Source organism: Mandrillus leucophaeus, unplaced genomic scaffold, assembly GCF_000951045.1.
Source record: "Mandrillus leucophaeus isolate KB7577 unplaced genomic scaffold, Mleu.le_1.0 Scaffold251, whole genome shotgun sequence".
In the NCBI taxonomy this organism is placed as follows: domain Eukaryota; kingdom Metazoa; phylum Chordata; class Mammalia; order Primates; family Cercopithecidae; genus Mandrillus; species Mandrillus leucophaeus.
Genome location: NW_012102599.1, coordinates 1,990,170 through 2,011,910, shown reverse-complemented (window position 1 = coordinate 2,011,910; position 21,741 = coordinate 1,990,170). Strand labels below are relative to the sequence as shown.

The window sequence follows — 21,741 nt, the reverse complement described above, 5'->3', positions numbered from 1 at the left end:
ATACAATCATCACCCAATATCCATGAGGGATGGGTTCCAGGATCTCCTACAGATAGCAAAACCCACAGATGCCCAAATCCCTGACCCATAAAATGGTGTAATATGTGTATAACCTGTGTACACCCTCCCTTATACTTTAAATCATCTCTAGATTACTTATAATACCTAATACAACATAAACGCCATGTAAATTGTTGTCATACTGTATTGGGAATATAGATAAGAAAAATTTTCTGCACAGGTTTAGCGTAGACAAAGCCATCCATTTTTCCTCTGAATATTTTTGATCCACAGTTGGTTGAATCCGTAGATGAGGAACCCACAGATAGGGTGGGCTGACTGTAATATTATACTAAATAAGCTATTTATAAAAATCAGTCCATATAAGTCCTGTGAACGCAGGCAGATAGGCTTATATATATCCTGAATAGGGAACTGAAAAATATCTGCCTCCTCCTACTCTCAAAATAAAAATGAAATATAAAATCCCTGCAAATAATAAATAATACTACAAAGCTGTGTTATTTAATATAGTAGTTGCTATTATAATATCTACATGTAGCCAGATGTACGTATTAAGCACTGAAATATGCCAAGTCCGAATTGAGATATGTTTAAGTATAAACTACACACTCAGAGAGTTCGCATGAAAAAAAGATTGTAAAATATCTCATTACTTTTTTTAATATTCAATTACACATTGAAATGATACTATTGAGATACCATTGCATACCAGTCAGAATGGTGATTATTAAGTCAAGAAACAATAGATGCTGGCAAGGCTGAGGAGAAAGAGGAATGCTTTTACACTGTTAGTGGGAATGTAAATTCGTTCAACCATTGTGGAAGACAGTATGGCGATTCCTCAAGGGTTTAATTAAATATATTAAAATTAATTTCACCTGTTTGTTTTTTAGCTTTTAAAAAATGTAGCTAATATAAAATTTTAAATTATATATGTGGTTCACATTATATTTCCATTGGACAGTGCTACTTACAAGATATTGTACTAATTACTTCATTTCATGCTAACCTTATACTCTAAAAGACAGGTACTATTATTATTCCCATTTTACAGATGAAGAAACTGAAGTACAGGGAAATCTGCCCAAAGTTACACAGCTAGTAGGTTGACGGCCAGTATTTGAACCCAGGCAGTCTGGCTCCTGAGTCTCTGCTTCTAATCCATGTTAGTCTATGTTATACTGATGCTCACTTTGTATAGATGAGCACATCAGTGCCACTGGACTAGTGGTTGAACTTTTTTTAAAAAAGGTAACCATTTGTTGAGTGCTTATTATGTGGCTAACACTGTACTAAAAGCTTACATGCATCATCCTATTAACTTTTCATTTAACAACCCTACAAAGTAGGTACTAGAACTGTCTCCATCTTAGACAGGAAAACTGGAAATCCAATCAAAGTGAGAGCTCCTTGACAGAAATCAAGAAAAAGAGAACTGTAAATGGAGAAAGTAAAAATGAATGAAATCACCTTGTTTAAGGCTGACCTTACTCCTTACCCTTTCCTAGCAGCCACACCCTATTTTTGACTTTAACTCCTGACAGACACCTGATTTACCCTCCTACTCTCTTGTCTATTCTGTCTAAGCCACAGTTTCTAACTGTGGTGAACCCACACGGGGGAAATTCAAGGCAGCTCTAATTAGTTCCCTGTTATAGAAAGGAAACCTATACAAGGTGGAATTTCCATATTAAGCAGAGGGAACTCGAGCTTTATCTTCATTTATGTCATTCATCCTTCCTTATTTGCTTTGCAATTGGGGGAGGAGTGCATTGAGTAAGAACTAGCAAATTAGGAATTTGGCATAGATAATCCAGGTACATTCGTGGAAATTCATTATATTTGTCAAATAAAGAAAGAAAAGAAAAGAAAAAGAGAAGAGAAGGAAAGGAAGGGAAGGGAAAGGGAAGAGAAGGGAAGGGAGAGGAAAGGAAGAGGGGGTGGCCATGGGGAGGAAGTAAGTCTTTGTATCAAGCGAAGTGTAGCAGTGAGGAGCAGGCTGTTTACATTGAGGGGACACCACAGTGAGACCTAGGGACCTGGAAACAGTATTAAGGATGGGTCCACAAGCAGCTGTAGTTTATGTGAATTTGACCAAGAACATAGTAAACTATTAACAGGATATAAAAAGTAAATGAAAAATCCAATTATAGTAACTAATGTAAAGGCACATCTCCTTTTTTCTAAATCTATTTTCAAAAAAGTTAAGGATGTTTAAAAATATGAGTGGCTGATTTTTAAAATGGGCTCATCCATTTTTATTCATCTAATACAGATATACCTGTTCCTTGTGCTCAGGATCTTTAAGGAAAGAGGAAAATCAACTGAGGTGTGCAGAAAGGACAGATAAGCTCACTGCCTATCGGGAGAGAAGTCACATACAGGAAGATACACTATAATTATTGTATTGTGCAGTAAGTATACGATAAGGTTGAAAATGGTATAGGATATAATAACTATTTTTTCCCATTAAAAATCTTTCTGGGATGGCCACTATGAAAAATTATAGAATAATGGAAAAAGTTGTCTTGATATAGTCATAAGAAATCTATCATAAACATGATATGAAGATGATAGCGAAGAACTACAATCCTTGGCACTAATTAATAGAAAATTTTACATGGGATACGCTTTAAACACACTTTTTCCCCCCTATATTGCATTTCAAAAAATAAACATTTAAAAATGTTCTAGACTTACTGGACAGTAAACAAATCCATCACTTTTTTCATCAATGAAAACTAATCTGGTCCCATTTGGGTCGGGAAAAATCTTTTTCACACTGACAGGATGTCGATAATCATTAACGAATTGCCAGTCTTCAATGTAGAAATACTGAACGACACCAGTCTAAAAAAAAAAATTCAGTCATGAAAATATAAAAGGTAGTCAAGGAAATACTAACTTTCAACATTTAAATTAAACATACATTCTAATTTTAAGAGAAAAAATGTCATGTTTTTGATGAAGCAACTAAGAATAATATTTACTATATGTGAAAGGTACAGACTCAAGAAAATAAATACAATGGGAAAAGCTGGGTGCAGTGGCTCTCGCCTGTAAGACCAGCACTTTGAGAGGGGTTTCACCATGTTAGCCAGGATGGTCTCAATCTGCTGACCTCGTGATCTGCCTGCCTCAGCCTCCCAAAGTGCTGGGATTACAGGTGCGAGCCACCGCACCCGGCCCAGCCCACTCTTTAATGGGTGGGCGGATCTGCCTCCCGGGGTCAAGCGATTCTCCTGCCTCAGCCTCCCGAGTAGCTGGGATTACAGGCATGCGCCACCATGCCCAGTTAATTTTTGTATTTTTAATAGAGACGGGGTTTCACCATGTTGGTCAGGCTGGCCTCGAACTCCTGACCTCAAGTGATCTGCCCACCTCGGCCTCCCAAAGTGTTGGGATTACAGCCATGAGCCACAGCACCTGGCCATGTTCACTATTGTCACTGAAGTGATGGTGTTTCATGGGTGTATACATATGTCAAAACCTATCAAATTGTACACTTTTTAATTTTAATTTATTTGTTTTTTTGGAGACAGAGTCTTGCTGTGTCACCTAGGCTGTGTGCAGTGGTGTGATCTCAGCTCACTGCAACCTCCACCTCCCAGGCTCAAGTGATTCTCCTGCCTCAGCCTCCCGAGTAGCTGGGACTACAGGCGTGCGCCATTAAGCCCAGCTAATTTTTGTATTTTTAGTACAAACGGGATTTTACCATGTCGTCCAAGCTGGCCTCAAACTCCTGAGCTCAGGCAATCAGCCTGTCTTGGCCTCCCAAAGTGCTGGGATTACAGACAGGCATGAGCCACCGTGCCCGTCCAAATTGTACACTTTAATAGTGCATTTTTCTTGCATATCAATGAAACTTCAATAAAGCTGCCAAAAACCATGATATTTTCTGAATTACTCAAGAATGAAACTGGAATAGTTGCTGCTTAATGAACAGACTACTACACTTATTCCAAAAGTGGCATAGTGGAAAGAGTAGATTTTCCATCAGGAAATCGTAGTTTAAGTTCCAGTTTGCTACACACTTGCTAGCCTCTCAATCTTCAGTATCTTCCTCCTGAAAATTTCCCTGTGTAATTTATAGATGAGATAAAATAAGTGAGATCAAGGCTCTATAAACTATTAGCGTCATACAAATTTCCTGTTCTTTATTTTTCCATATCACCAAATTACCTGATATATGAGACCTACCTTACTGATGTATATTATCTCAAAGACTTACTAGTTTCGGTCAAACTTAAATTTTAAAAAGTCTCTCATATGGCAACAAGCATGGTTTAAAACATGTTCTTTCAAAAAAATAATTTGGGTCAGGCACCTGTGGCCCATGCCTGTAATTCCCGCATTTTGGGAGGCCAAGATAGGAGGATCATTTGAGGTTAGGAGTTCAAGACCAGCCTGAGCAACACAGTGAGATCCAGTCTCTACCAAAAAAAAACAAACCAAAAAAAACATTAATTAACAGGTTTCTAAAATAAATAAATAAATAAACAAAAAGAAAATATAAAAAAATATTTCGGCTGGGCACAGTGGCTCACACCTGTAATCCCAGCATTTTGGGAGGCCAGGAGATCAGGAGATCAAGACCAGCCTGGCCAAGATGGTGAAACCCCGTATCTACTAAAAATACAAAAATTAGCTGAGTGTGGTGGTGGGTGCCCGTAATCTCAGCTACTAGAGAGGTTGAGGCAGAGTACTCCTTGAACCCAGGAGGTGGAGGTTGGTTGGAGTGAGCCAAGATCACGCCACTGCACTCCAGCCTGGGTGACAGAGTGAGACTCCGTCTCAAAACAAACAAACAAAAAATTTTCAAGGAGGTCCATTTCTTAAAAAAAAAATAAAAGAAAAAAGAAAAAAATTAAAAACTGAAAATTAGCAGGGCATGGTGGCATGCACCTGTAGTCCCAGCTACTCAGAAGGATGAGGCAGGAGGATTGCTTGAGCCCAGGAGGTCGAGATTGTAGTAAGCTATGATCGTGCTGCTGCACTCCAGCCTGGGTGACAGAGTGAGACCCTGTCTCTAAAAAATAATAATGGTAATGATTATTTCATGTGAAAAAGTGGAAACTTTTAAAATAGTAAATAACTTTTTCTTTGCTGTTGTTGTTTTTTGTTTTTCAGACGGGGTCTTGCTCTGTTACCCAGGCTGGAGTGTAGTAGCATGATCTCAGCTCACTGGCAACCTCCACCCCTGGGGCTCAAGTGATCTTCCCATCTCAGCCAGTTGCTGGGAGCACAGGCACACACCACCACGTCTGGCTGTTTTTTTGTATTTTTATTAGAGATGGGGGTCTCGCCATGTTGCTCAGGTTGGTCTCGAACTCCTGAGCTCAAGCGATCCACCCGCCTCGGCCTCCCAAAATGCTGGGATTTTAGGTGGGAGCCACTGCACCCGGCCAATATTTTGCTAAAGTGGAAAATAATGCATTTTCTACCAACCTTACTTAATTCTTTTACAGACTGATCAAAGTAACAGGTATGGCATACTTTGAAAAATCTGTGAAAACTGTTTTACAAATATAAGATGCTATAACTGTTTTATGTGCATGTGGCTAATGTAATATTTGGAGATATAGAGTACCTATGGTTCAAAGGATGAATAAATTGAAGTCAGATTCTCAATATTCAATTAATTTTAATATTTGCTGAATGCCTACTAAATACAGGCATTAGAAATTTGAAGTTGAATTGTCTACGTTCATCACCAAATTAAATCCTTAAGGCACCCAGATAGGGAAAATGATGCTTGGAGGGATTAAGCACCAGTTAGCAAGTAATAGAACTGGTGTTTGAGCCCAGATTTGCTAGGCTCCAAAGTCTGAGCTTTTCACTAGGCCATCAAAATTGCTTAAAATCACAAAAGCACTGACATTAACAAATCATGCCACCTACGTGTTCTATACATGTACAGTCATTCACCACATAAGGTTTTGGTCAGCGATGGACTGTGTATATGATGATAGTCCCATAAGATCAGGATGGAGGTGAAAAATTATTATTGCCTAGTGATATCGTGAATGTTATAATGTCAAAGCATAAGTCATTACTCATAAGTTTGTGGTGATGCTGGTGTAAACAAACCTCGTGTGCTGCCAGTTATATAAAAATATAGCGCATATAATTATGTGTAGCACATAATACTTGATAATGATAATAAATGACTGTTACTGGTTTATATATTTATTATACTATACTTTTTATTGTTATTTTAGAGTGTACTCCTATTTATTTAAAAAAAGTTAACTGTAAAACAGGCTCAACCAGGTCCTTCAGGAGGTATCCTGAAAGCATTGTTATCATAGGAGATGAGAGTTCCATGCATGTTATTCCCGCTGAAGACCTTCCAGTGGGACAAGATGCGGAGGTGGGAGATAGTGATACTGATGATCTTGATGCTATGCTGGCCTGCACTAATGTGTGTGTTTGTGTCTTAGTTTTTATAAAAAGTTTAAAAGTTAAAAAAAGTGAAAAATAGAGAAAGGCTTACAGAATAGGATATAATATTTTTTCAGAAAATATTTTGTGTAACTATACAATGTGTTTGTTAACAAACTAAGTGTTACTACAAAAGAGTCAAAAAGTTTTTAAAAATTTAAAAGCTTATAAAGTAAAAATGTTATAGTGAGATAAGGTTAATTTATTATTGAAGAAAAAAATTTTAAATAAATTTAGTGTCCCTAAGTACACAGTGTTGATAAAATCCATGGTAGTGTACAGTAATGCCGCAGGCCTTCATAGTCACTCACCACTCACTCACTCACTCACTCACCCAGAGGCATTTCCAGTCCTGCAAGCTCCTGTCATGCTAAGTGCCCTATACAGGCATGCTGTTTTAAATATTTTATATCACATGTTTATGGTACCTTTTCTATGTTTAGATACAATTGTGTTACAATTGCCTATAGCGTTCAGTATAGTCACATGCTGTACTGGTTTGTAGCCTAGAAGCAATAGGCTCTACCACATAGGCTAGGTGTGTAGTGGGCTGTACCATCTAGGTTCCTGTAAGCACACTCCATGACATCCACACAATGACGAACTTGCCCAATGACATGTTTCTCAGAATGTATCTCCATTGCTAAGAGACACATGAATGTATATAATTAATCACAGATAACTTCAGTAATTGTATTGGATTCAATATAGAAAAAAGGCTGGTAGGAGAAGGAAATGACCGAGATCACAGAGTAAAAATTAGAAATTCCCAATGTTCTCTAATAAAGAAGGTGACACATACATCTGTACCATAGATGAGGAAATCACTAGTTAAGGCATGGCATAAGATACGGCACTTATCATCCACTGCTGGGAAAAGCCGAGTCTCACGTTCTTCTTGAGCATCCAAGATTTCACTTTCTATCTAAAATGTAAAGAATAATAATGGCTCACAGATTCATCTGAGTAAACCTGCTATACAACATCTAGGGGTGTCTTTTTCTCAAGTTCAACTAAACATTCAGACTCCCAAGACTACCAGAGGTCAGTTTAGTCAGAAAGCTATCAGACAGGAACCACAGCTTGCCAGCAAGGTAGCACAGGCGTCCCTCTTAGTGTGAACAGTCTTTACTGCAGGCTCTGTAGCTATCTAATTGCTAATCTCTTTGTCTTCCATGAAGAGCCATGAAACAGATGTGAGAAATACCCTGACTTAGAAGCCCCCTCTTCACAGGTGCCAACATCTCTTGAACAACTCAGCAGGCATGGTTTCAAAGACCCCCACACACATAATGCCCAAATATGAGTCAGCACCTTCCAGGAAGCCCGAAGGTATGGCATTCCCATCAGGTTTTTATGGTTTCGTGTATAGTTCCTTCTAGTTGCAATTTACCAACAGGGTAATTATTATTACTATTATTTTTGCTAAAGGCTATGTCGTGAGTAGCACTGTTGATATTTATCAGGTTTTTGGGGAACAGGTTAGAAAGTCAATAGAACTTCTCATATAGAAGGGGAAGGGTTTTGTTAATCCTTTACTCACACCTGGCTTTCTAGTTAGTCTGCACATCCTTGCTTCCTGACCAATATTCTTGATAATCAGACATTAGGCTGTTCATCATAACTTAACTTAGCATGTCTCCAGGACATCAAAATTATACTTACCAAATGTAACTGGACTTTGCCTTCAAAAAGTGCAGCAGCATAGTCAGAATGAAGGCAAATACTGGCTACTGTTCCCAGATACTCCATATCTTTCAATTTTTTCACAGCTGTAGCAATTTTTAAAAACCAACACATTAAAATATTGGTAAAACTATCTCATACATACTTGCAAATAATGTTAAAAGGTGTGCTTTTGCAAAAATATTCTGAACTTAAAATTTCATTTTAATCTTAAATGATTAAATGATTAAATTGATCCTTAAAGATTAAATTTCATTTTAATCTTAGTTGCCATATAAATTTGCCTTCAGGCATTCCATTATGGTTTACATGAAACAAAGTAATAGAAAATAAAATCACATGCAAAACAATTAAGAATTAAACCTTAAGTGGTAATAAACTTAATGGTGTTTCCTGTTTAGCCAGTTAATTTTCAGGTTTGTTCTATTCCTGAGGGTTACCTGACCTAGAATTGGGGAAAGGTGATGGGGAGGAAGAAGGGGAAGAAAAAACAAAACAAGGTTTTCCTCACATGCTAGTAGCTATTACTCAAAGCATAAAAGGGGAGACAGAACTAACATTTATTAAGTGCTCACTAGGTTTAGGAGTGCTTAAAACAGTCACTGTGCCAAGTGAGATCACGCATTTTATTTTATTTAATCTTCCTCATGATCCATTAAAGTAGAAGTACCTCATTTTCTAGATGAGTAAGGCTCACAAACGCAAAGTGATTTGTCTATAGTCACTTAACTAACCGAGGCAGAAAGGGAAATTAAATCCAGGGCCTCTCTAATTCTGAAGCTCATACTCTACCCACTATGCTATGCTGCCTTCACTACACAAGTAAAGAATAAAAGCTTTCTAAAAATTATGTGAATTTTTAGAAGACTTACAAAACCATTTAAGCTAAGAATGATATATATGAACAAAAGAGTGAAAGAGTTGGTCCTAAAAGAAACTTCCAGTGCTTACCAAATAAGAACAGAAATTATATGCTAGATAAGAATAAACAACTAGATTTAGACTTGCCATTCTCTCCAAGGACATAAAACCAAGCTCGATTATTCATTCCTACAGCCAGATGATAAAGACCTACTGCCACAAAGTTGGGTTCCACATCAACAGAAACTGTGATTGGTAGCTCCTATATAGAGAAAAATAGTGATAAATCAACTGCTAAACTTATTTTATTAATAAATAAGAGAAAAATAACACCATTTTCATACTCCTTCAATAGGGTTCGCTACGGTGACTTCAAGGAGGGAGGTGAGATAGGCAATCCTTGTGCTGCAGGCATCCCCAAGTATAGGAAGCTTGGTCAGGAAAACATGAAGTGAGCCCCTTTGGGTAGAGAGTGCTAGCAACTGGCCATCATCAGTCCAGGACAAGGTACCCAATCCTGAAATAATCGACAAAATAAATGATCATTCAAAAACAATATATAGTTGCAGGTAGCAAACAAATATTTTCATTTGAGCTACCAGAGACATAACAATTTTCAAATATCTTCCTTACCAGTTTAAGTAGTTTTTATTTAGAGTAGGAAATGTGCCATGGATTGGCATAAGAATATGAGTATTGGCTCATTCCCTGTGGCTCAAAGGGAAAGTACAGTTATGTGTCACTTAACAACAGGACCATGTTCTGAGAAATCTGTCATTAGGTGACTTTGTTGTTGTGTGAACATCATAGAGTGTACTTACACAAACCTAGATGAAACAGCCTACTACATACCTAGGCTATATTGTAGAGCCTATTGCTCCTAGGCTATAAGCCTGTATGGCATGCTACTGTACTGAACACTGTGCAACTGTAACACAGCAGTATTTGCACATTGAAACATATCTAAACAGAAAATGTACAGTAAGCCTGAGCAACAAAACAAGACCCTGTCTCAAAAAAAAAAAAAAAAAAAAAAGAAAAAGAAAAAGTAGTAAATATGGACCATGTATGTGGACCACTGTTGACTGAAACGTCATTATGTGGGTCATGACTGTCTATAAGAATTTATACTTTACATTAGAATTAGGATAAAATTCACTATAAATCTCTGGATCAAAGTAGACATATCTTTCTAGTCAAGCAGTATGACAACATAATTACTAAAATAAGGAGACTATTTTAGGGAACTCTAGTGAAGAATATTAAAATTTATTTCTGGCCAGGCACAGTGGCTCACGCCTGTAATCCCAGCACTTTGGGAGGCCAAGGTGGGCGGATCACCCGAGGTCAGGAGTTCAAGACTAGCCTGGCCAACATGGTGAAACCCTGTCTCTACTAAAAATACAAAAATTAGCTGGGCGTGGTGGCGCGTGCCTGTAATACCAGCTACTTGGGAGGCTGAGGCAGGAGAATAGCTTGAACCTTGGAGGTAGAGGTTGCAGTGAGCAGAGATCATGCCATTGCATTCCATCCTGGGCTACAAAATGAGACTCCATCTCAAAAAAAAAAAAAAAAAAATCCTCCTACAATGAATGCAAATCACACAATAATGACCACAACCTTATTCTCTGTAATTGGAATGATAAAATGTCGATCTGCTTCAGAAAAATCAATACCTTTATTTTCCTCATCCAGGCTGAGTATAGCATACATGTCTTTTAAGTCAACCAAGTCTTGGATTTTAATGCTGAAAAACAAAAATGTATTTAAAAAATATATATATGATCTTTATATAAAACTGTTTTAGTTCACCAAAAATTATAAACCATGGAATAGGTTACCGGTCTCCAAAATGTGATGTACAGAACGATCTACCCGGTTAAAGTAAGAAAATATTAGAATTTCTGTACTTCATTACATCTTTAAATTTTGGGGTTTGTTGTTGTTTGTTTGTTTACTGTGTGAAGAGATGGGGGGGTGGGTTGTACCTGGCTTAGTTTCTGATCTATGGCTTCAGGAATGAGGAGGTTAAAATGGTCCTGAAGAAATTTGAGTATGAAAATATTCTCCTGAGTAGTATTAGTTATTGTAAGATGATACAGGTTTCTCTTTACAATGTGTTCCCTTTCTCCTGTGCCCAGAGTTCTTTCATACAAAAGGAAGTGAATTATAGTACAGAAATAATATTAAATTTGGATCAGAAGGATCAGGTTGAAAGCTCTGAAAAATGCGGGCATAATATTATTTCATAGTGTTGTAATAAGAATAAGTAAGTTGATGTAAATGAAAGTTGTGTAGTACAATGTTGAGACCCAACAGTTGTAACATTTCTTTCCTCCTAATCTCCTTTTCTCCTTTCTCTTCCCTTCCAGTATTTTCCTCTTATATTGTTTCCCTCATTATTTTCATTTAATTGAACTTTTAAGATAATTTTAGATTCACAAGTAGTTGTAAGAGGCAACATAGAGAGATAGATTCCATGTCCCCTTTTCTCCCAACGACATCTTGAAACACTATAGTATAATATCACAATCCGGATACTGACATTGATAGAAACCACAAATCTTATTCCGATGCCCCTAGTTTTACTTGTACTCAGTGTGTGTGTTTACTTGTACTTGGTGTGTGTGTTTACTTGTACTCAATGTGTGTGTTTAGTAACTTTCTCACACAAGAGATTCATGAGATCCACAACCACAGTCAGGATACAGATAGTTCCATGACCACGAGGATCTCTCATGTTGCCTTTTCATAAACACTCACCTCTTTCCTTCTAAACCCAGCCCCATCCTAACCTCTGGCAATCACTAATCTGTTCTTTGTTTTTATAATTCTATCTTTTCAAGAACATTATATAAATGAAATCATACAGTATGCAACCTGTTGAGACTGGCTTTTTTCCATTCAGCGCAATCCTTTGGAAATTCATTCAAGTTGCTGGGTGTATCAATAGGTTGTTTCTTTTTATTGTTGAGTAGTGTTCTATGATATAGATGAACCATTCACCCACTGAAGGACATCTGGATTGTTTCCAGTTTTTGGTTATTACAAATAAAGTTGCTATAAACATTCATATACAGATTTTTTATTTATTTATTTATTATACTTTAAGTTCTAGGGTACATGTGCACAATGTGCAGGTTTGTTACATATGTATACATGTGCCATGTTGGTGTGCTGTACCCATTAACTCGTCATTTACATTAGGTATATCTCCTAATGCTATCCCTCCCCCCTCCCCGCTCCCCACAATAGGACCCGGTGTGTGATGTTCCCCTTCCTGTGTCCAAGTGATCTCACTGTTCAATTTCCACCTATAAGTGAGAACATGTGGTATTTGGTTTTCTGTTCTTGCAATAGTTTGCTGAGAATGATGGTTTCCAGCTGCATCCATGTCTCTTACAAAGGACATGAACTCATCCTTTTTTATAGCTGCATAGTATTCCATGGTGTATATGTGTCACATTTTCTTAATCCAGTCTGTCACTGATGGACATTTGGGTTGATTCCAAGTCTTTGCTATTGTGAATAGTGCCGCAATAAACATACGTGTGCATGTGTCTTTATAGCAGCATGACTTATAGTCCTTTGGGTATATCTCCAGTAATGGGATGGCTGGGTCAAATGGTATTTCTAGTTCTAGATCCTTGAGGAATTGCCCCACTATGAACTAGTTTACAGTCCCACCAACAGTGTAAAAGTGTTCCTATTTCTCCACATCCTCTCCAGCACCTGTTGTTTCCTGATTTTTTAATGATTGCCATTCTAACTGGGGTGAGATAGTATCTCATTGTGGTTTTGATTTGCATTTCTCTGATGGCGAGTGATGATGAGCATTTTTTCACGTGTCTGTTGCTGCATATACAGGTTTTTATCTGAATGTAGGTGTTCATTTCTCTGGAATAAATGGCCAGATGTGAAACTGCTAGATCATACGGTAATTGCATGTTTAGTTTTTTAAGAAACTGCTAAACTGCTTCCCAGAGTAGCTGTACTATGATGCATTCCCACCAGCAATGTATGAGTAATCCAGTTTCTCCTCATACTTACCCACATTTGGTGTTATCACTATTTTTCATTTTAGCCATTCTAATAGATGGGTAGCAAGAGTTAATTGTGGTTTTAATTTGCATTTCCCTAATGGCTAATTTTCATGTATTTGTTATTATTTGGTGAAATCTATGTCTTTTGCCTATTTTCTAACAGGGTTGTTTGCTTTTTTTTACTGTTGGGTTTTTGTTGAATGGTAACTATATAAGTAAGTTTATTATTTTTGTGTTGGATAGATAAATTGATATGTAAATAGATAATTGACATTTAAATAAAAATAGTATCAACATAGTGTTGGGTTGATAACATATACAGACATTAAACATATGACATACTGTTGGGTCTTGAGAGTCCTTTACATATTCTAGATACTAGATACTAGTCCTTTGTTGGATATGTGGTTTACAAATATTTTCTCATTTTGTAGCTTATCTTTTCATCTTATTTGTTTATTTATTTTCAGAGTCAAGGTTTCACCACGTTGGCCAGGCTGGTCTCAAACTCCTGACCTCAGGTGATGTACGTGCCTTGGCCTCCCAAAGTGCTGGAATTACAGATATGAGGCACCGCATCCGGCCATCTTTTCATCTTTAACAGAGTATTTCACAAAGCAAAAGTTTAAAATTTTGATGAAATCTACTTTATCAATTTTTCCTTTTATAGATCATAGTTTTGGTTTCAAGTCTAAGAACTCTTTGCCTAACCCTAGATCCAAAAGATATCCTCCTATATTTTACATTTTATATTTAAGTCTATGAGTGAATTTTTTTATTAAGGTGTAAGGTTTGTGTTGAAGCTTTTTTTTTTTTTCACTTGTGGATGTCTAATTGCTCCAGTACCATTTGTTGAAAAGGGCATCTTGCTTTTATTGAATTATTTTTCACCTTTGTCAAAAACCAACTGTGCATATTTGTGTGGGTTTATTTCTGTCTTCTCTATTCTATTCCATTGATTGATGTATCTTTTCCTCTGCCAATGATACATAGTCTTGATGATTGTAGCTACACAAGTTTTTATATTGGGAATAATGATTTCTCCCATTTTATTGTTCTCTTTTAAGATTGCTGTTGTTTATTTTAGGATCTGTGTCTATCTCTCTGTCTCTATCTATCTATATTAGAATAAGCATGTCTATGCCTACAAAGAAGCATGCTGGGATTTTGATATAAATTTCATTAAACAATAGATCAACTTGGGGGAACTGATATCTTCACTTTGTTGAGCTTTTCAATCTATGAACACAGTGTAACTCTCCATTTATTTGGGTCTAATTTGATCTCTTTCGTCAGCATTTTATAATTTTCAGCACAGACACTGTACAGGTTTTGTTAGAGGTATACTTAAGCAGTTCAATTTCTTTGAAGTGACTGAAAATGGTATTGGTTTTCATTTTTGTTTTCTTTTTTTTTTTTTTTTTTTTTTTTTTTTGAGACGGAGTCTCGCTCTGTCGCCCAGGCTGGAGTGCAGTGGCCGGATCTCAGCTCACTGCAAGCTCTGCCTCCCGGGTTCACGCCAGTCTCCTGCCTCAGCCTCCCAAGTAGCTGGGACTACAGGTGCCGCCACCACGCCTGGCTAGTTTTTTGTATTTTTTTAGTAGAGATGGGGTTTCACCGTGTTAGCCAGGATGGTCTCAATCTCCTGACCTCGTGATCTGCCCATCTCGGCCTCCCAAAGTGCTGGGATTACAGGCTTGAGCCACCGTGCCCGGCCTCATTTTTGTTTTCATTGTTAATGTTCATTGTTAGTATATTGAAATGTGATTAATTTTTGTGTGTTGATCTTATATCCTACAATCTTGCTCAACTCATTTATTAGTTTTAGTTCTAGGAGTTGCTTTTATGTAGAAAATTCCAAGATTTTTTATGTGGAAAATCCCAAGATGATCATGACATCTGCAAATAGAGATAGTTTTCCTTCTTCCTTTCTAATCTGAGTGCTGTGTATTTCTTTTTCTTGCCTATTGCAGCGGCCAGAACTTCTAATGCTAGGTAGAATAAGAGTAATGAGAGCAGATATTCTTGTCTTGTTCCTAATCTTAAGGGACAAGCATTCCGTCTTTCACCATTAAGCATGATATTAAGTGTAGGTTTTTTGTAGTTCTTTTTTTTTTTGAGACAGGGTTTCACTCTTTTGCCCAGGCTGGAGTGTAGTGGCATGATCACAGCTCACTGCAGCCTCAACCTCCCAGGCTCAAGTGATCCTCCCACCTCAACCTCCCAAGTTGCTGGGACTACAGGCAACTTGTAGAGATGGGGTCTCGCCATATCGCCCAGTCTGGTCTTGAACTCTTGGGCTCAAGTGACTCTCCTGTCTTGGCCTCCCAAGGTTCTGGGATTACAGGAGTGAGCCACTGTGCCTGGCCTATATTGTTCTTTGTCAAACTGAGGTAATTACCTGCTATTCCTAACTTGCTGAGAGTTTTTATCATGACGGTGTGCTGGACTTTGTGCAATGCTTTTTCTGTGTCAATTGATGTGATTATATGGCTTGTCTTTTTTACCTTCTGATATAGTGATTACATTTTTTTTTTTTGTTTTCTTTTTGAGACAGGGTCTTGCTCTGTTGCTCAGGCTAGAGTGCAGTGATGCAACTGCAGCTCACTGCAACCTCAAACTCCTGGGCTCAGCAATCCTCCCACCTCAGCTTCCTGAGTAGCTAGGAACACAGGCACATGCCACCATGCCTCGCTATTTTGTTTTAGAGATGGGGTCTTGCTATATTGCCCAGGCTGGTCTCCAACCCCAGCCTCAGGTGATCCTCCTGGCTCAGCCTCCCAAAGCGCTGGGATTACAGCCATGTACCACTGCACCTGACCTAGATTACACTGATTTTTAAATATTGAACCATTTGATATTTTCAGTATCTGAAATAAATCACACTTGGTCATGAAGTATAATTCCTTTTATACACTGTTACATTGTTTGCTAAATTTTCTTGAGAATTTTCATGCTCAAGTTTATGAGAGATACTGACCCGTATTTTTCTTTTTTAATACACTGTCTTTGTTTGGTCTTGGTATAAAGGTAATACTAGTCTTATAAAACAAGTTGAAGAGTTCTCTATTCTTTTATTTTCTGGAAGGGATTTTTTAAAAATTGGTATTAATCCTTTACCAAGTGTTTGGCAGAATTCTTCAATGAAACCATACAGGCCTGGAGATTTATTTTTTGGGAGCATTTAAATCACTAATTCCATTTTATTGTAGTTATAGGGCTAATCCAGATGATCTGTTTCATTTGGGTTGAGTTTTGGTAGTTTATGGTTTTCAAAGAATTGTCCCATTTCTTCTAGGTTGTCAGATTTTGAGTGTAAAATTGCTTGTAGTATTCCTTTATTATTCTCATAATGGCTTTCAGATCTGTAGGGATACTCCTGTTTAATTCTTGATATTGGTGATTTGTTGTGTCTATTCTCTTTTTATTTTTGTCAGGCTTGTTAGAGGCTTATCAATTTTATTTTCTTCAAAGAACCATCTTCTTGTTTAATTGATTTTTTTTTTTTTTTTTTTGAGACGGAGTCTCACTCTGTCACCCAGGCTGGAGTGCAATGGTGAGAACTCAGCTCACCGCAACCTCTTTCTCCTGGGTTCAAGTGATTCTCCTGCCTTAGCCTCCCGAGTAGCTGGGATTACAGGCATGCACCACCATACCCGGCTAGTTTTGTATTTTTAGTAGAGAAAGGGTTGCTCCATGTTGGTCAGGCTGATTTTTTAAATTTTCTCATTTTCCATTTGAACATTTTTTAGCATCCCATTTTAATTTCTCTATTTTGCTTTTGTATATTTCTTTGAATAGTTTTCTCAGAGGTTGCTCTAGATTATAATATACATATTTAAGTTTTCATAGTCTACTTAGAATCAATATTTTACCATTTCAAGTGGAATGTAGAAGTCTTATCACATACAAAACCTTTTACCCTCTCTCCCCTTTATGGTATAGTTGTCTGATATATTGCATTTTCATGCATTAAACCCCCTACTGAGCAATATTATAATTTTTGTTTTAAACCATCACATATACATTAAAAATCTCAAAAGAAAAAAAAGTCCATTATATTTACCCGGATATTTACCATTTCTACTGCTCTTCCTTCATTCTTAATGTCCCAAATTTCCTTCTGTTCTCAGTTCTCTTCCATCTGAAGAACTTCCTTCAGCAATTCTTTCAGAGAGCAAGATGGTCTCTTCATTTTCCTTCATCTAAAAATGCTTTTATTTCATTTTCATTTACTGATATACATTTTCACTGGATAAAGAATTTCAGTTGACAACGCTTTTATTTTAGCACTTTAAGAATATTGTGGCATTTCCTTCTAGCCTCAATGCTTTATGGTGAGAAAATCCACTGTCATTCAAAATGTTGCTCTCTGGCTGCTTTCATGATTTTTTCTTTGTCTTTATTTTTCAACAGTTTGATTATGATGTGAATAGCTCTAGATTTATTCTGGTTTATCCGTTTGGGGACTTGCTGAGCTCCTATAATATGGAGGTTTATGTCTTTTGCAATAAGTTTCCAGCCATTATTTTTGGGATTCCGAAGACACAAATACTAGACTTTTTGTTATTGTCTAACAGGTCTCTGGGACAAATAATTTTGTTTCATTTTTTTCTTCCATGTTCAGATTGGATATTTTCTAATGATCTCTCTTCAAGTTCACTGACTCCTTATTATCTCCATTTGCTATTAAGTCCACCACATTTATTGCATGGTTCTAAAATTTCCATTGGTTCTTCTTTATTGGTTCTATTTCTTTTCTGAGACTTTCTAGCTTTCCATTTGTTTCAAGAGTATTAGCCCTTACCTCTTGGAGCATTTCTATATCTGCTATCTGCACCTTCTTGGCATTGGTGTTTTTTTATTGTTATTTCCTGAGCGAGTTAAAATTTTCCTAATTCTTCATATATCAAGTAATTGGGGGTTATATTCTGGACATTGTGAAATTATGAGACTGTGTCTAATCTAAATCCCATGGAGAAGGTTAATATTTTTGTTTCAGTAGGCCATCAACCTCGCTGGGTTCGGGTTACAAGTTTCAAGAAGACTTCTGTGGCTTATGGTTTCAATGTCAGTTCTATTTTCAACGCCTTTGCAGTGGTATTCAGATATGTCCCTCTATGGCCCACTCAGTGGCTAGTATAAGACCTTGGCTATGATCTATGTCTTAGTTCAGTTCACAGGGTCTTTGGTCTATGTTTAGGATAAGTCTATACATATGAGCTTAAGGATGAACCCAGGAGTTCATAAATATGTTTACAGGGTTGCTTTCCTGAGTTCCTTCCTCTCTGTGATCAATCTGGTACTTTCTAGTTCCCTAGGGCTCCTAATTTTCGTCCTCTATTAACGCTTGATCTCTGGTTCCTCTGTTCTACCACATAATTCCCACAACTATATGAGCACTTGTGACCAAGGGAGGACAAAGAGAAAAATAGGCAACAGTGGTTTGCCCTATCTTCTTGAAACCACAGCCTCTAACTGGAGAGAGATCATCCTCCATCAGAGTTTTAGGTGCCTGTGGGTCCTTGGTGCCATTGTTCCTGCTGCCACTGTCATGAGGAGATTGCTTGGTGGCTGGAGCATTAGAGAACAAAGAACAAAAAAAGAAAAAGAAAACCAGGGGATTTCCCCAACTGCCTTTGAGCATTACAAGTTCTCTTTCCCACAACTTAAGCCAGAACCACAGAGCTTCCTTAAAGCTCTCTCTGTGCTCTGGTGCCTAGTTGTAGGTTTCAGACTTCCTTGAGTCCTGGCTGTGAGAGAGCAGAGGACAGATGGGAGACTCACTGCTGGTTAGCCGGCACTTCAAATTCCATCTTCTTTTCCAATCTGCCTGCTACTATTTACTTTTCAGAGTCCTTAAATATCTGCTCCATGCATTCTGCTCATGTTTTACAGCTATATTCAGTGGGAGACATGGGGTGGAGTGTGCTTACTCCATGTTACCCAGAACTACCTATTTTATTTTTAAGACTGATTTTCAACTATACTTTGTTTTATATTTTTGCCCTGAATATTAAAATCAGGAGTAAAGTAGTCTTAGACGTCTTAAACTGTAAACATGATTGCCAGATTCATATTAGCTACCAAAGTTTGGCTGATTCACTTGAGTATTTACTATATAAACTTTACTAAAAATATGTGAAAATAACTTACCAGTTATCTCCACATGTAGCAACTTTGTTAAGAGTCTGTGACACTGCAATGCTAGTTAGATTATCTTTATGGTTACGAGCCTGAAATATCTCTTGACCAAGCTCTCCGGTATGAGTAGAAACGACCACAAAATGTCCACGTGAAAAACCAATCATGATGCGGCCATCACCATACCTATAGCAATGAAGGCAGCAATATGGTAAACAAGGAGATTAGCTATCAGTGGCAACACGGTAAATTAGCAAGTACCTTAAAATTAAGGAATTATAGAATATAATTTATCAAGGGCCTACTTTGTGTCAGATAATATGCTAAATAGTTCTGCATACTAAATCACAGCCCATGAATCAGAAAATGTTATGTATAGAACTGAATGTTACAAACAAAAATTGAATACAATTAGTAAGGAAAAACCTATAGATGTCCTTCTGTAATGAGCTTTTTGTACATACCAGTTATAGCAGACATACCAATTATAGCAGACAATGTTGCCAAAGTCCTGCTGAAATTCAAGATCAGCTGGGTTATCTGGTTCATTCAGATTAAAAAGAAACAAAGCTTTCTTGCCAAGCACCACACTTATCTGCCAGAAAAGATTAGGAGATTGTGAAATGAGTTATTTAGTACTTCAGGAAAAGACCAATAAGCAAATCCAAAAGCTGAACCTAATTTGTGAAAATAAGCCGCCCGATATAGATGTGCTACATGCTGTAACTAGCACAATAATATGACTGACTAAAAAAATGCATTTACTAATATATAGTCTGGTAAGGGTCCTTGGTTTTACACATCTTCAATATACCCTTTGAAATATACTAAAATTCCTTTGTGAAGTGACCATTTAAACTTTCTATACATTTCATTAGAGTACTGCGCAATACAGGATTGTAAGTCTGACAGTTCCACTGCAAATGAATTCATATTCTGATTATAAAGACTCTTCCACTCTAAGAGGCTGTTCTGTTTTTGAGCCATTTGGGATTACAGGTCCATACTCCTGTGGATAATCCAGCTTGGCTTTTATATCATCACTGGTTCCATCACCTGCAGGTCAGTGTTGGGCTAAACTCGTGTCTCTCTGCTACTCATGCAAGTAAATTCTTCAGTGCAATTCCCAGTGGAGGATGTAATTATGTTGGGAGAAAAAATAGTACATTACTTATTTGGGCTTATTATTGATATATTTCCTTGATTATAAGATGCTCTCAATTGTAAGTCACTATCAATTTAATAATAGAGTTTTAGGAAATAAAGAACTACTACTTCATTAAATATATTCATATTGACTGTGAAAATCATCTGGATTTCAGAATGTTAAGATGTGGCAGGGAAAATGCATCTAAGTATTAACCAAAAGCTACAACTTTGGCCGGACGCAGTGGCTCATGCCTGTAATTCCAGCACTTTGGGAGGCCGAGGCGGGCGGATCACCTGAGGTTCGGAGTTTGAGACCAGCCTGAACAACATGGAGAAACCCCATCTCTACTAAAAATACAAAATTAGCTGGGTGTGGTGGCACATCCTTGTAATCCCAGCTATTTGGGAGGCTGAGGCAGGAGAATTGCTAGAACCTAGGAGGCGGAGGTTGCGGTGAGCCAAGATCACACCACTGAACTCCAGCCTGGACAACAAGAGTAAAACTCTGTCTCAAAAAAAAAAAACTAGAAAAACAAAACAAAAAAAACCCAAACCTACAACTTCAAGAGCTTTGCTAACCACATCTCATAGAGTAAAAATTTTAAAAATAATATACGAATTAATACTTCTGTTCTGCAAGGTACCCCTAATGTTTTTGCTACCACAAGAATGAAAAGAGCAATACCAATTGTAACAGAAAGCTGTCCTCATTTGCTGTAATGCCAGGTAGTCAGTAGCAATTACAACAACTTTTAGGGACTAAAAGACCTAGGTCTACTTTGGCTTAAAATATAGTCAATGGACATAATTTATTTATCACTATTTTGTCATCCAAGAAAAGGAAATTATATATTCCACAAAATTACCCAAATGATTTGCACATGGATTTGATTAGAATTCTTACCATGCTTTCAGCAGCAGAGGTTCGGTCATCTGTCTTCATCAAGGAAAACTGCATGTTACTAGGCTCTGATCTCACTTGTGTCTAAAGGAGTAAAAACATCATCACTATGAACAAACCCAATATTTAAATTCATTCTGAATATTAATAGAACAGGTAACTTGTTTTCATTCCTGACTAATGTTGGACTAAGAACCTGAAAATCCTACTGTCACAAATATCTAGAAATTCTACATGAAACAGAAAATATATCTTATTAAATAGATAAATAAGCTTGAAAGAAGAAAAGGGAAATTTACAGGGATCATCAGCAAAGATCAAACTAAAACCAGAGTGTGTGCAGAAACTGATGCTGCAGCTATCCAGAGCAGCTAGTTACGGGAGACAATAACGAAACCCAATTATCTTGGCCTGAGGGTTGAGTCAGACAAAACAAAGTACATTTCAATAACTTAATTAAAGGATGGGCACGGTGGCTCATATCTGTAA

The 21,741-nt window shown here is 37.3% G+C and overlaps 1 protein-coding gene across 2 annotated transcripts in view; it reads right to left on the bottom strand.

Annotated features, from left to right (window-relative positions):
- WDR19 (WD repeat domain 19) overlaps positions 1 to 21,741 on the bottom strand; it is a 104,706-nt gene that overhangs the window by 62,922 nt on the left and 20,043 nt on the right. For both annotated transcript variants that reach the window (XM_011983540.1, XM_011983541.1), the window contains 9 exons: positions 21,256 to 21,336; positions 19,685 to 19,797; positions 19,215 to 19,388; positions 10,692 to 10,762; positions 9,360 to 9,532; positions 9,163 to 9,277; positions 8,134 to 8,240; positions 7,271 to 7,393; positions 2,725 to 2,874 (listed from right to left, as the gene is read on the bottom strand). In XM_011983540.1, coding sequence (XP_011838930.1) covers positions 2,725 to 2,874; positions 7,271 to 7,393; positions 8,134 to 8,240; positions 9,163 to 9,277; positions 9,360 to 9,532; positions 10,692 to 10,762; positions 19,215 to 19,388; positions 19,685 to 19,797; positions 21,256 to 21,336 — 1,107 coding nt within the window. The remainder of the gene's footprint in view (positions 1 to 2,724; positions 2,875 to 7,270; positions 7,394 to 8,133; positions 8,241 to 9,162; positions 9,278 to 9,359; positions 9,533 to 10,691; positions 10,763 to 19,214; positions 19,389 to 19,684; positions 19,798 to 21,255; positions 21,337 to 21,741) is intronic.